This window comes from Dermacentor albipictus, chromosome 1 (genome assembly GCF_038994185.2).
Source record: "Dermacentor albipictus isolate Rhodes 1998 colony chromosome 1, USDA_Dalb.pri_finalv2, whole genome shotgun sequence".
Lineage (NCBI taxonomy): Eukaryota > Metazoa > Arthropoda > Arachnida > Ixodida > Ixodidae > Dermacentor > Dermacentor albipictus.
In genome coordinates this window covers 333,204,773-333,220,916 of record NC_091821.1, presented here as the reverse complement: position 1 = coordinate 333,220,916, position 16,144 = coordinate 333,204,773, and the positions used below count along the sequence as shown (strand labels likewise).

Genomic DNA, 16,144 nt, shown 5'->3' with positions numbered 1-16,144 from the left:
ATCGAAACTGCTAGAAATGCTACGACAGGAAAACCACGCAGAAAACAAGAGTTCACTGCAAGACATGCAACACTCTACAATGTTTTCCACTGAGAAACTGCTTTGCCGCACGGCATGCCCAACTGTAGTGCTTGCAGCTAAATTTTTGTAGAGGGAGAACTGTTCAATGAAAAATTTGTGTTTTTTTGGAGATAGTGCCTATTAGATGGCAATACTTCTTGTATATCTCATAATTCTTGTAGATGCATGCATGTCTTTACAAACTTTGTTCAATTTTATCCCACAACCTTGATTCTGGCAATTTATACCTTTTTTATAACATATATCTCATTAATAAAGCCTTTGTGCATGAAGTGTATTCATTCTGCTTTTTCTTTATGTGTTACATAATATATTGAGTGCAGTAGCTGCTTCATAAAAAAAAATATGGTGTAACCTACAAAAACCCATTTTTCCCACGGTAGGGAAAGGGTTAACTTTATTAAAAAATTACCTTATGCCACGCAACGAAGGGGAGGGAAGTATTACGGCAGGGTACAAGATGCTGGGTGCAGGAGTTGGGGATGGAGAAGTCAAAGGATTGAATTATTAGCAGCAGCAATTGTAAAATGTGTAAGAAATAACTTTGCGATCAAAAAAACACGAAACTATCAGCAAGCAGTAATCTGCCTACATTCACTTTTTACATTCATACCTGTCGTTCTGTTGTGGCATAATCCCAAAGGGAGCAGAAGATGACATTAGCCTTGTCCACACGTTCCTTGTTAGACATCTGGGCTTGGACTCGGCGCAGTGCTTGGTCTTTCTCCAGGTTGTCCCTGGCCATCACTCGCTTCAGCGCCTGTTTTAGACAGAGAGAGAAATTGCCAGAAGTGTGGTGCCGCATTTCAAAACCCCTTGCCCAATCAACAATGCGCTTTCTTTTTAAAGCAAATCTTTCTTTGCCTCTTCCTTCAACTTTCCCACTGCTGCTGCTGCTGCTGCTGCCATGGCGGTTGCCGTCTGGCACACTGCATCAGGGGGTGGTTCAGAGTGTGAGTATGCATGACAGGAGCTACTCAGAGAGGAAAGGCGACGCTAGAAACTCAATTTGGACCCCACCACATTGAATGTGCACAATGCCCTCTGGAGCTCCCTGGGCGTCGCCATGTTAGCTTCTTGACAGCTGTGATTATCTATCACCCCCCTCAAGCGCATTGCAGAAACCGCAGTGCTCCCCATTCTACTAACGTACGAGTCCAAGAGGGGACGTAGATAGAACTGTAGAGAGGATTGTGCAAAAGAGGCAGTTCCCATACAAGGGGGGCCTCAAGCAAACACCTCTTCCTGTGTGTTCTGCGTACTACGCAAGCAGCAGTGGTACACAAAAGGTAACGTTTAACCTCAACTCACCACTCTCGTGTTGGACAAAATATTGAAGAAATTAAACATTTGCTGTCAACATCACCGCTTAATTATCATCAATCAAAGCAAACTACACAGAAAGCTTCGCTTACATTGATTCCCATGGTGCGTGGGATCTGCATTCTTTTTTTTTTTTTCAGGAGAGTGTAGACTATTCTTGCAACTTCTCATGCCATAGTGCTGTACCAAACATAATGCCAAATTTTTCTGACCAGCTGCTATTGCCCACGAGAGGTTCCACAGAAGTACTCAAATAAAATTATAGGGTTTTATATTCCAATTCAACACACGAGCTATGAAAATGCCATAGAAGTAAAGGGGGAAGGTTCTGGATTAATTTGGAACACCTGGGGTACTTGACATGCATCTACATCTATCCAAGTAGCCTAGTGCTTTTGCATTTTGACATCATCAGAAGGCAGCCACCACAGTCACGAATGAAACCTGCTTGTGATCAGCAGCAGAATGCCATAGCCACTGCTTCACCACGGCGGGTTTAAAAATACTCAACAAAGGTGGGTGGAACTTAGAAGCTTGGTAGATCAGCAACTAGAAATAATTCATCACTCAAGCCAAAAAAGGTGTAGTGGAATCATTTCTTTTCAAATCGCAGGGCTGGACACTAATGTTATGATTTTGCTCATGATAAAGGAAAATGTAAGAAATGATAAAATACCATTCATTAGCTTCGCAGCAACTTTCGTGTTTGCCACCACAGTTCAGAGCAGTGCTAGCAAGTAATGCTAAATGCGTGTGTACAGAGCTCAGATCTATTGAAGGGACATGGTACATTCAACTGATCCCTACTGCACTCAGACTCAGTTTGCTGGGATGCGGAGACCTCTTGATGCTGGTGCCAAAGAAAGCATGCACAAGCCAAACGTTCCACTGCTTTTGAAGCAGTCAGTAGAGCCACACGATCGGAATTCAGTTGGATCTCAACTGGGCGCTCAGCTTGAGGAGGATAGTGCCTCTGTGCGCTCTGAATGAACTGCATGAACGTGTTCCGAGTGCCTAATTTTCGCCGGCAGAATGTAAATTGTTCGGCAAGAGTATTCAAAAGCAACCAGATGAATGTACCATAAGTTACACCTCCATAACCTCCAAAAGCCTTTGTCATACAGGTCACTTCGTTCTAAAGATGGAATACCGTACAAGCAGGCTAGGTACGTTTAGCAACAGGAAAACCTTTATTTAAATGATTTAGAAAATGAGTTGCTAATTTTTTGTTTACATTTCATCCGAGAGAATGTGTGAAAGCAGCCAACCTTACTGCACCAAAGTGTGGCATCGTCTGTGGCGAAACATGGGAGCGACAAAAAGTAAAGCTGTACATCATCAAATCAAATCTTGGTAATGCCTGCATTGCCGTCAAAGTTTTTGGTTCGTTTACAGGCTCTTCTTACTGCTGCCTCAGTTGATGTTTGTGTCTTTTGTGGCTCTAGATGGCTTTGAAGATATCATCTGTTGCCAGTTATGATTGCATCGTCAATTCAATAGCATGAAATGTATTCGTCAGCTGTCGCACCCACTGCTGTGTAACAACCAGCATACAAAAGGGGCAACTTCTGAAGCAGTGCACCATGACTTGCGTTTGTTGACAATGGCATGCTCTTCAAGTGCTTCGTTAATACTGCCATTAGTGCTAGCACAGAGCACAGCTCAGTGCTGTCTGCGGAGGGCAGTGGCATTACCGCTACATGGCAGTCGTCGTAAAGAAAACAAATTGGCCATCAGAGACGCCTGAATTTCTTTGTTGTACAGTTAAACCTTGACATAACCAAGTAGGTAAAATCAGCGATTTGTTTTGTTATATAGAAATTTCGTTGATTGAAATTCGACCCTTTCTGCAAATAAGTACAGTTGCCGATCCGATTTTTCTTCCATGCAAAGGGCCAGCAGAATTTTCCGAATTATCAGGCAATTCATTTGCAATTCATTTTGATGAAATTGGAAGTCGGCGACAAATGATGCCGTTTCATGCAACGTCGACGACACCTTCAGGTCTGCGGTACGAATTAAGCGAAGCCAGCCACGCTTTCGCATGCACTCCAGCCCCGTGGCTGATAGCGTCGCCCGCACTGGGACAAAGCTTTCACGAAAAGCGCCGGCAGCAGGAAGTGAATGCTTCGTCTGCCTATCGCTCCAACGAGCCACCGAAACTCAAGATTACGCAACTTCTAATACTAAACACGTGGGAAGACAGCTTACATGATGCCCCACCGTCTCGGCACGCCCACTCTTTCCCCGTGTGCAGCCATGACCGAAACGCACGTGTGCCAGAAATCGCGAGCACGGAAACTTACCCCTCCCTCCACACCCCTCACGCGTGCTTGATCGCATTACCGCGAGCTCGCTCCCCTCCCCGTTTCCCTCTGCTCGCATGGGACCGCAGCACTCATGAAGCTACCATCTTTCTTGTCTCATCCTCACACACTTTCACTCACACCTAAAGCACAAAGCGCGTGGGGCGCGATAGGATCTTGTCGCACTTGGACTTTATATGGAAGATGATGCGCCTCCACTTGGGGGTTGCTCTTATCGGCCGCACACGATTTGAGAGGTGCGTTTGCAAGCAGCAGCTTGCAATTCAATTATTTGACCACCTGCGTCCGCGTAAGTTTCCATTTACTGTTCCAGCATTCCTTTGCGGGAGAAGCGAAATTTCGTTAGGTTGAAGTTCGTTATATCGAGGTTTAACTGTACAGGCAAATTCGTCGTAGCGGTCTTCGTTGTAGAGTGTTCACAATACAGTAAAACCTCGTTAAACCGTACCCGCTTAAACAGTAGTTTCGGTTTAAAAGTAGTAAAGTCAATTCCCCAACTCAGCGGCCATTGAACATAATGTATTTTGTATCCGCATAAACCGTACCAGCTTATTGCGTACGCATCGGTTAAAACGTAGTGTTTCCACTTTTTGTCGCGCGAACACGGCGGTGCGTCGTCTCCATCGGGCGGCCCGGCAGAACAACAAGCCTCAGAGATCGGTACAACGGCCTCCAAGCGCCCTGTGCGTTTGCACGTGAAGCCGCATCAACATCAACATCATTTCGACGCCGCATGGACGCCGTCCCGGAGAGCGTTGTGGCGTCGTGCAAGCGAGGACTCGGGTCATGCCGAAGACCGTGCTCAGCATAGAAGAAAAATTAGACATCGTCCGTGCTACCGAACGTGACACGAAGAAGTCGGCGCTGACCCGCGATATGGATCTGCTGTTGACTATAGTGTGTGGCATTTGGAATGCGAAGTTGCTCGGCAGCGCTGCTGCGACCGCGAAGAGATGTCGGCTACGAGGTTCGACTTTTCACCATCGTTGCCGCTGTTGTTTCCGAAGTGTCAACTAGCGACAGTGATGAGGACGACACGGAAAGCGACAGCACGGGCTATTCAGGCCCGACAGTGGCAGAAGCTGCGCGTTACGTCAGCCTCATGAATGCGATCGTCGCAAGGAGAACAGGGGCGCGATAACGTAACTATTCCAAACGAAAAGTTTTCCGAACTCCGGCACCCGGCAATGAAAAAGGCGCCCCGGGACTTATGCAGCACTACTGCGCGCGTGCACGGAGAATACGTAACGCCAACGAGGAATCTGCCGTACGAGTGTTTGCCGAGAGGAGGGGGGCTGGCTGAGAAGCTGGCACGCAGCTTCAGTAAGTTTGAGGCCGCTGTCGTCGTGCTAGGCCGCCGCGATATCAAACGAAAATAACATTTACGTCCCGCGAAGTGAATAAATACTGCATGTTTTTCCCCTTTCATCGCACTCTCTCTGAGTTCCGTTTTCGACAGATAAGTGGGCGATCTCATGCTATTTCGCTTAAACAGTACTACTGTTTAGTACGTACTTTTTCCGAGCTCCGGCCGACTACGGTTTAACGAGGTTTCACTGTACATACGAAAGTCGGGATGCAATCAACAGGCACATAATCACTCCTTCGTTATACCACGGCCGCTACATAAAAATGGTGCGGCATTCCACGTTAGGCGGGCTGCACTGGGAGCGAATGTCTCAGCCGTAGTTGCATTTTCAGCTGCTTGGCTGGGCCGAATGGCGCTAGCTCTCAGGGACGGGATATGTCAGTTTCTACAGGCAATGGTGTTTGAAGCATGTTCCTCATGCATTTTCTATGCCGATCCCAGACAACAGTCTCCGACTGGTAGCACTGCGGCAGATGACAGTGTTTTCGATGCACGCGACAGGCTGCTTTTTTTTTTATTATTATTATTATATATCTAGCAGCCGTGGTTTTACATGTCATTTCATTGTAGAGGTGTCTGGCTGTACACAAGTCTCCTCTATTATATGTCTCGTTACAAATGAGGTAGCCTTCAATAATACCACATTTAGTTGAATATGGGCTGATAACTTTCCTTAAAAAATAATATACGAAAGTTAGGCAGGGTGTCTACCAAGCTGACATTTCCAAATTCCCTGAGTTTTCCAGGTTTTCCCTGAGCACTTTTGGTAAATTCCCTGAATGAGCCAGAACTTTGTTTTATGTCAAGACAGGCTGACACCATGTTGCCCAATACTGTCACTCTCTAGTAAGCATGTTGAAACAAAAAAATGACTTAATCCAGTTTGAATAGTAAGGATTAATATCTATTTTATTTAAAAAGAAAACAGAAGGAAGGTGTTAGTAAAATGCACAGTGAAAAAATGATAAAACCCATTGCAAATTGGGTCAAACATTTACAAATACGAATGTAAGGAGATGAATACATAAGTAAATATTTTTTTAATATGAGCTATTTCTATCAACTGATAGCAAGCTCATCGGTATGAGGCCTGAACTTTGTCACAACTAAGATTCTCTCTCAGCAGCTGGGAAGTCAATCTGAACGGTCCTGACAATGACATACTCTCAGCCCGTACAAAACATCTCAGTGTAGGGTTTCACTGCTTTAAATAGCTTATTTTGGTTTAAATGAGGGACACCTGCATCTCGGCATCAGCCAACGCTTTGTTTTTTGAGCTCAAGCTCCTTCAAAGAGGTGGCGGCATGCCTAATTTCCCGCTAATTCCTCAGGACGTCGGTCCTTCCTGTTCTCATCCTCCTTCTGCCACACGTTCACCCTATGGATCATTTGAAGCATCCTCTTGGTCAGTTGCACAGTCAACGTCCGAAATTTCGGACTCCCTAGGGGCCGCAAAAACATCCGAAAAATCGGGCAGTCCAAAAAAAATGAATGCATGTCTCTAACTGCCTATAAGGGCTAAAATTGGCACAGGCAGATCCGCAAAAGTTCTTAAGGCCTGCCAGTACACTTATTAGCAGTGGCGTAGCAACAGGGGGGGCCGGGGGGCCGTGGGCCCCGGGTGCAAGGGGCCAGTGAGGGGGGGGGGGGGGAGGTTTCATATACGTCTGAAGACACCCCTCTTTCTGCCGGCTACACCCGGGGAGGGGGGTGACAGAAGACCTATGGGCCCCGGGTGCCAAACGACCTAGCTACGCCACTGCTTATTAGGCATATCAGTGCTCGTGCTGTGACAGGAGATGGGGGTGCACGCGCGTATATTTAAGGAATACATACTGTGTCCCGTGACAATTGCCCCTTCCCACGCTTGTTAAGCTTCACCTCCTAACATTGCTGTAATGAGGCGAAGCTGACTTTCGGAGACTGGCATTACGAAACGCGCTGTGTGTGCTCTGAGAGCTTCGAAGCCAATGGCGAAGATTACAAACGTGGTGTTGGTGCCATTGCTGACAGCGGCGAATTCTTTCAATGAAAAACACGGCACTGCACGGCAAGAAGCTTAACAGCGAACGTAGAAGCAGCTAGGCCTAACGTTGCCGTGGTGGTAACTACGGCTGCCGGCGGATCTGCGTGCGATAGCGCCAGTTCGAGGCGGCGAGATAATCAAAATGGCGGCGGTGGAGGCTTTGATTAATTCCATTTTAGACCTGCAGTCAGGGCAATATATATTTACTATATGGAGTACGTGGTGGTGCCGCAAAGCCGTGCAAATTATCGGGCATGTCCGAAAAAGCGTCTGGAAAATCGGTCGTTAACTACTCTGGCAACACATCGTGCCGATGACATGGCGTCAATGACGATTCATTGCGATTCCTCTGTTACTGGAGCGAGCATTAACACGACTTTCGTTCCCTTTCAATAAAGTTACAGCTAATTTTCCCTGACAGAAGCACAAATTCCCTGAGTTTTCCCTGAGTTTTTCCAGACTGTTCAAATTCCCTGAGAATTCCCGGTTTTCCCGGTTTTCCCGGTTGGTAGACACCCTGGTTAGGGGTCAGCTTTGGTTCAATGATGCAGTTTAGCTCCAACCACCAGAAGCTGCCGACCGCAGAAAAGATGATGCCACGTGGTGGAAAAAGAAGTCGCTGATTTTATCAAGACACAAAAAGAACCGGAAATGCTGATAACAATGACGATCATATAGGCTATGACAGGGAGGTCACAAACATTTGAGGCGTCGCTCGGAACAAGTTCAGGTGCCCGTCTATTCAACATGCCTTCTACCATGTCTACTCGTTTAGTCAAGCAGGGGATGAAATTAACGCCAATCTGATAGTGCAAGCATTCTAAGAGTGTAACAGCTCAGTAATGTTGCAAGTTCTTTTCACAGCCAAATGCCCTTTTTTGTTTGACTTCCATCCAAGGAATGTTTTTAAAATTTTTTTGATGTTATGAATTCCGGGGGTAAACCTAGAACCGAAGCTCACCTAGATTCAAATAAATATGGTATTCTATTTGGCACGAAAATTTCAGTATTCAATCTTCCCTAAAAATATGAACAGGGGCTTCATTCCAGTACTTACTTCGTCCACAGGAATGACGCACACCCACACCTGGTGAAACTTGCTTTCCCAGCCAGCCTCCAAAAGAAGTGCAGACTCCAAGACAACCACTTTGGTACCTGAGAGGCGAACATGGTCATTTAAATTGTAGAAACATAATAAAGTGAATACATCTGTAAAGTGAAATGTTAGGCCGGCGCTTCCCATTGATGCCAGTGTTCTTGACTACATTAGGCGGCCGCAAGTGAAGAGGGAAACGGCATTCGGATTGAAATTTCAGATCTTTCCGCGGCGCGTAGCAATCTAATACTTTGCAGACACGATTGTTATCATGCAATGTATGCTCTGCGCTTGTCAGCTCAACATGGCCAGACCTGGTGAGGAGCCCTTTAAATGTAATAAATGGAGACAGTACAGCAAGTGCATCGGAATCTTCGTTCAAATGTACTGGCAAGTCATGACCTCCTTGTGTGTACTGTCATGAGAAGCCAACAAACACCAACACCAAGGACAACATAGGGGAAATTACTTTTGCTTAATGAATGAAATAAAGAAACAATAAATTAATGGAAATTAAAGTGCATGAAAAAACAACTTGCCGCAGGTGGGAACCGAACCCACAACCTTCGCATTTCGCGTGCGATGCTCTACCAATTGAGCTACCGCGGCGCTGTTTCTCCATCCACTTTCTTATGTATTTTATGTGTTCTTGTAGACCCCTGGGAGTGTTAGCCAGCGCCACCACTCAGACCTTGGCAGCGGGCGTGGAACGTCCTTTTTGCCGCAGGCGTCACAAGAACGTGATCTTTTTGGGTGAAGGCAACTGGTCAATAAACCCACATATGCTACCTGAAGGCATCAATGTAGCCGGATTTGAGAGCCTGATTATGTAATGAACGAGAAGAAAGGGGGTTAACCGAGGGGCCTGATTTTTATTAGTCATATCATGAGAAGCCAACAAACACTGACACCAAGGACAACATAGGGGAAATTACTTTTGCTTAATAAATGAAATAAAGAAACGATAAATTAATGGAAATTAAAGTAGATGAAGAAACAACTTGCCACAGGTGGGAACCGAACCCACAACCTTGTAGCTTTGTGAAGCTAAAGGTTTCTTTCACACAGAATGCCGTCCCACACACTGTACACAAAGTGCCTAGTGCACTGATGCCACAGTTAGGAAGGTCGCAGTTTTTCAACAACCTTAGGAGCCAAGCAGCAGTTGTGTCGTGGTTCAGAAATGTACGCTATCATCAATGACAACAGCGCTGTTGTACATAAACGTACACAAGCTACCTACATTTTCTTTGGTAGGGTTCCAACTAAAGACACCACACGTCCATCTCTGTGCTATTTGACACATTCACTACATAGCAGGTCACGTTAGTTGTATGAAGCATTCTTCTTCTGTGGCGGAGAGAAAACAGTGGCTGCAATTTCAACCAATTGCTTCCAGGGTTACATTTTTGTGTAACGTAACATAACGTAACATAACATAAACCTAATCCACCGGAGAACTGTAGGTGATGTGAGAGCACTTATTGGATGTGAGGATTCACTGTCAGGATGATCAAGCCTTTCTGTTGAGATTGACAAGAAAGGATAGCAGGTGACATTGGTCATTGCTGAATAGACAAAGAAGAAAGAAGTATGGTGCCTAAACGAAGCGCACAAGAAAAAAAGAATGTGGCAGCACAAGTGGGTGCAGGCTTTTGGAATGCAAGAAGATCGAATGTGTCAGCGCTGCATCCCAGCAACATCGACAAGACTTTGGCGCGCTGGTCTGAGTCTTGCCCCAGAACCCGTTGTCACCCAAGTCATTCTGCTCGAGGTCATGGCTAGGTGTGGAGCTGCTGCTAACCACCAGGACCAGTGCTCGGCTTCCAGTCTGGCTGTGTCCATGTCAGGCAAACACAAGTGGCAGGAGTGTGCGGGCCACGTGAGTGAACATGTCATGAAGGACATCACTGGCTTTAATCTGGTGAATATGTTCCGTCGAAGAAAACAGTGTTACATACATGGACGAGAAAGGAAGAAGACAGGACGAGCACTATCCTCTTCTTCGACTCACTGACAAGGAGTATATATTTCTCCAGGATTAATCATGATGCACCCATTATCTTCACACCCGTGCGCAACCGGAATTCTCATTCTCCCCTCTTTACCTTCCCCAAACTTCCCTTCCTTTTCAAACTATATATTTGTGCACGCACCACAAAGCCAATTATTGGCAGTCAGCGCTTGTCCTGTCTTCTTCCTTTCTCGTCTGTGTTTCTAGCACTGTTTTCTTCGATGGATGCATGCCAACGAGCTCATATTGAAACAACCAAATCTTCAGACTGACCTATTTCCAAAAAAATTTACCGCAATTTTTTTAGAGTGACCATAAAGTGACAAAAATATTTTTCATAGGTAAACATGCATTGTTTATTCATGAATACAGATGGGCTTGCATAAATACTCATCACAATAATAAAAAAGTAGACACACTGAAATAGATATATGTACGTATTCTGATTTGGCACTTGGGCCAGTAGTCTGTATCAGATGGATCACCGCTCGACTCACTTACATCAGAACATCCACCATGCACGCCCATCGATCTGTGTGCGAAAGCACTCAAGAAAATTTTATGCCTGTGCACTCATCGGAAAAAAAAACAAACGAGTCAGAAACTTGCAGTAATCCTTCGTCCAATTACCAATGAGGGGCAACCAACCAGTTTCTGCAAGTCTTGAGAAAAGGAATGCAAGCAAGGTGGCATCATTTGTATATACTAGCAGCCACCCATGAACAGATGTATTTGCAATCCTGTGAGCAATAAATGACTGAGCATCTAGCGGTGACCGTTTCAGAAATTAGAAACCAGACAGACATCAGTTTATATGTAAGGAAACAGGCACAGGTAAGGCACATGGGGGCGGCCATGTTTAATCATGTGATCACGCCGGCATGATTGGCCTTGAAGGCCAGTGAACTGGCCATATGGTTGTAGGCATGGGTGACAGTGCGACAGACGCCATTGTTTTGGGTCCACTAATGGGCAGCAGCTGGATGGATGACCCAAAGCTCTGGCCCATGGTTCAACGAACACGTAAGTGAACCATCGTTTGTCATTTTAACATTGTATGTGCTCATACTGGAGTGCTCTGGCCATTGAGTGTAGGAGTTGCCAACGTTGAGGTGGATTTTGCGAATGGAAGGTTTATTTACATTATGTACAGGACCTAGAAAACAAGTAAAATAACAGTAAACAATCATCGTCGGCCGGCAGCAAATCGTACGCCCAGGGCAAGAAGCATGTCTCTGAACGTTTCTCCCTTTCCAATGGTAAGCTGACTTATAACCCCTTCAGTCTATCGAGGTCGTGTCACTTTCAGCCAATTGTCGAGCCTGTACAGGTGTCGTCATGTTTGGCCAGTGGGGACAGTCACTGGGCTCTCCCCTCCGATGGCCACATTCGTCCCACGCTGCCTCCTCGCCTGTTTGTCCCCGAATGACCTTTCAGCAAATCACTGCAAAGCAACTTTTCTTGGCACTAAGGTCGACCACCTCAAAATGTGCCAAACTACATGCACGTACACTTTCGGAGAATCGCTACAAAGGGGGGGGGGGAGGGGGGACAAAAGCTCCCGCACGACACACGAGGGCAGGCTAACCAGCCTGTCTGGCGGGTCTGGCACCACGGTCGACGTGCACCTGTGTACCACAATTGGAAAATGTCGATGAGGGGTAGCGCTTGGAGAATTTGACCGATGCTGAGAAATGTTCCGCATCTAACAGCGTCCCTCCTTCGTGCCGAGCGATTCAAGCTCATGAAGGCTTCTTGTGCGCCATTCACATCGCTCCGGTCATCACTTAGTTGTTGTTTTTTTCTGTGCCTGATGCAGTGTACTTACACCACTATCTGTGTGAAGTGGTTGCCCAGCCTTTCACGCTCTGCTTGATGGCTTCGAATGTGTGTGTTTGAGCACAAGTGAGAAATCGTGTCTGCTTGTATGTTGACATCTCACTCACTCACTTTCCACATATGTCAAGGTAAGCATTTGCCTCAATACTGGTGGAATGATCTCTGCGGAATTCACCACTGCAGTGGGGGCGCAATAGTTTGCATAGTTGACTTCAGAGCTGCAGATTGTGCTTGCTGGATGTGTTAACTGGATGCCCCCAAACGGGTGTTGTTTAAGCTACAGCCAGTTAAGCCCCTGTCATAGAGCCGCTTTCGATCGCGATAGAGTATTCATGTGAATCTAGTCAGCTGTGGTCCACACATCGTGATCAATAGCCCATTTACAATTGGAGACCAACGTAGACAGCTTCTAGCAGTGTGTTAGAAAGCAAGGTACAACGAGAGAGAAAGACACCTGAGGAAATAACCTCCTAAAAAGGTTTTAACCAACAGTGGAAAATGAAAAAGATTATGTATAATTTTGCTAATTTCTGTCTGTGGTGTTGACACCATGCATGTAGTTCTGAGAGATGCATATGATTAGAATCGGCAAGACAAGACAGAATTGAGCGCTGCTCAATTCGGCTTGCTTGCAAACGTATCGAGCGCAATGATGGTAGAGCCCACACACTGCAACTTCAGCTGTCGTGATAGCCATTCTGTGACGAATGTGCACTGACTGACTCCGTCTATGACACCTCTGATATATCGACAGACGACGTCCGTTACTGCCCACGCTCAAAACGCCTGCAGGATGCTCATCGATGCATCCTCGATGGTACGCCAATCTTTCCCTAAAGATGTGCACACAGTCGTGTTTGTGCTTGTTGGTTACTGATCAACCACCTTGCTTGCTTAGTAACTCAGGGGACCAATTGCAATGCTTGCTCACTGACCTGGAGAGGCAAAGCAGAAGGGTGGGTTTAAAAATTCATCTGCAGAAAACTAAAGTAATGTTTAACAGTCTTGGAAGACAACAGCAGTTTAACAATAGGTAGCGAGGCACTAGAAGTGGTAAGGGAATACATCTACTTAGGGCAGGTAGTGACCGCAGATCCGGATCATGAGACTGAAATAATTAAAAGAATAAGAATGGGCTGGGGTGCGTTTGGCAGGCATTCTCAGATCATGAACAGCGGGCTGCCATTATCCCTCAAGAGAAAAGTATAATAGCTGTGTCTTACCAGTACTCACCTACGGGGCAGAAACCTGGAGGCTTACGAAAAGGGTTCTACTTAAATTGAAGACATCGCAACGAGTTATGGAAAGAATGATGGGTTAAGGGATAAGAAAAGAGCAGATTGGGTGAGGGAACAAACGCAAGTTAATGACATCTTAGTTGAAATCAAGAAAATGAAATGGGCATGGGTAGGACATGTAATGAGGAGGGAAGATAACCGATGGTCATTAAGGGTTACAGACTGAATTCCAAGGGAGGGAAAGCGTAGCAGGGGGAGGCAGAAAGTTAGGTGGGCGGATGAGATTAAGAAGTTTGCAGGGACGGCATTGCCACAATTGGTACATGACCGGGGTAGTTGCAGAAGTATGGGAGAGGCCTTTGGCCTGCAGTGGGTGTAACCAGGCTGATGATGATGATCCTTGTTGGTATTCGGCAGTTGTTCGGCCGTTTTCCCGTCTCTTCTGGCTTACTTTTTGCGGATCACACACACTCGTCGCATGACGTCCTTGGCAGGTAGAGCAGGTAACTTGGCGTCTACAATCACACGCCCTGTGACCTTTAGTCGTGCATCGAAAGCACCTCACGACTCCTGATAAAATTTGCTTCTTGTGCAATAGTGGGAGATCAAGTGCGCAGTCTTCCATGGTATGTTGACTCGACTTACAAAACACACAGTTCTCAGGTACTTGTGGAGAACTGAAGACGTGGTTTTCGTGTCACCGAAATGGCGAGATTTGTTTGGTGCATTCTCTCTTCCTGGATTTGCAAACTGGCTTTTCTCTAAGCTCTCCAACTCAATGGACAGGAAATTTAATAAGCGTTCCAGCTCCATGATAGACGCTGCATTACTGCTATCACTTGTCGCCCGAATGGTGCAAGACTGGTGGTACCACACCACTATATTGTGTGGTAAAGCCCACAGCAACAGGTCGCACAACATTGCGGAAAAGGACACCTTGCTCACCCCAAGGGTCTCCAGTCTGCGGATGTTGATGACGATCTGGTCATACAGCTTGCGAAGAGCTGTCGGGTCACTTGAATGGACCGAAGGTAAAGTATGAAGCCTGGAGAAGTACTCCTGTTTGAGTCTCGTTCTAACGCTGAAGCGTTTCTTCAGTACATCGATGGCGTCCTTGTAGCAAGCTTCTGTTGTAGGCAGTCGTACAATAGCTGAGACTGTGTTGCCTCTTAGGAAGAACCTCAGGTAGTTAAACTTGTCCGTCACTGTGAGGCTTCTGTTACGGTGAATCATCTGGTTGAATTGTTCCCGGAAGTCGTTCTATCGACACAAATCACCAGCAAATGGGGCGATGGTAAGCTTGGGTAGCTTGGCTCCAGAGACTCCCGCTGTACTGATTGTCGATGAAGTCCGAAGCTCCGGTGTTGATGACATGACAACACGGTCTCGCTTGCTAAGCAGCTCACTCATCACGCTGGTCCTAGTATTCCACAACAGTGTTGTATTCTTGCTCAAACTCTTAATCAACTATGTGGCTCTCTAGCTCCTCATTGATCTTGTTCATCTCATCGTAATTCACCTTGAAACATCCGTAAATAGTGTTGAGCTGACCTGCGGTGGCTGTTTCATCGCTGAGAAGAGCTCTTGCCTCGTTGATAAGCCTGATGTTCAGAGATCGTCTTGACGTCCGCTTCGATCGCAGCGTCTCCGTGATGGTCAGTTCACTCGTAGCCTTCCGTGGTCTCCGGTAGTAGATCCCGGGTTTCGGCACCACAATGTTTAAGATGGTGTACGGTTTACTGACAAGAAGCGAGGTTCAAAGCATCAGGCATTCTTTTTATTCTTTGCCGTTCAGGTAGCCCCTGGCTGCACGTGCTCGTGAGCATGGGCTACCTCCAGGAAGGAGGTGCTTCTTCTTCAATCCGAGACTGTGCTGAGATTATTTCAAGATAGGCATGAAAAAAGTTCACAGCTCAAAAAATACTTGAAGACACTTTCCCCCCTCTTCAAGTCCCGACTTCAGATAAAATTGTTGGAAGTACTATTGCACAGTGGAATCCTATCACGCCACTGTCATTGTGTGTTTCCAGTTTAGTTATAAAAATGTATTACAAATGCAATACTCTAGCTGTGCATAAATGCAATGCCCACCAGAGATGACTATCTGGCATGTTGCAACACACCTTACATGGAGCATGTGGCCCCATTTTACATCATGATGCACAAGAGCATGGGCATAAGGAGGAGAGTTTTTCCAGGTCAACCTACTAAATTAGGCAACTAGAAGCAATGTACACCTACAAGGAAAAGCAGGCCAATGAAAATAACTAAGTGTACCTTTTCGTCTGTGCTCTTCAAGTCGTTCATCAATGAGACGGGAGACTTCTGGCCAGACAATCTTGTTTAGCTGCTGTCGTTTTGCCTGCAATGAAAGAGTCAGCAGAGCAACATAAAATTACAAGTCTCCAGAAAAGTAGCAGAAAAGTACGAAGCTGAAGAAGGCTTCCCAAATTTAGCTTTAATATGAATGAGGTTTCAATGAAAAACCACATCGAAATATGGTAATCATAATGAAAAAAAGATATTACAAATTTACAAAGCCTCACATTTTTGTTACATTTCATTAGTACCAAGGCACTATGCAATCAGTGCCCTTATTGCATCAACACGAGTAGGTTTCACACCTGGCACAAAAGCATGCACGTGCCTCACCCTTAAGCTGACCCCAATAGCAACCCCTTTAGTAGCAGCATCTATCTAGGTGGAGCTTACAGGACAGTGAATACGTTAGACATGTCATCTCCTGTTGAAAATGCCTATTTTTGTACTGCCATAGGAAGATTTTCGAGCAGTAACCATAGATCATAATGCATGATTATGGTATATACCCG

At 46.0% G+C, this 16,144-nt stretch overlaps 1 protein-coding gene across 2 annotated transcripts in view; it reads right to left on the bottom strand.

Annotated features, from left to right (window-relative positions):
• Ppat-Dpck (Bifunctional Phosphopantetheine adenylyltransferase - Dephospho-CoA kinase) overlaps positions 1-16,144 on the bottom strand; it is a 35,503-nt gene that overhangs the window by 7,845 nt on the left and 11,514 nt on the right. The window contains exons 6-8 of one of the 2 annotated variants that reach the window (XM_065442120.2): positions 15,591-15,675; positions 8,184-8,281; positions 695-841 (exon numbers count right to left, since the gene is read on the bottom strand). In XM_065442120.2, the coding sequence (XP_065298192.1) occupies positions 695-841; positions 8,184-8,281; positions 15,591-15,675 (330 nt within the window). Of the gene's footprint in view, positions 1-694; positions 842-8,183; positions 8,282-11,406; positions 11,681-15,590; positions 15,676-16,144 lie in introns of those variants that run through there. The other variant, XM_065442130.2, reaches the window with a different exon arrangement.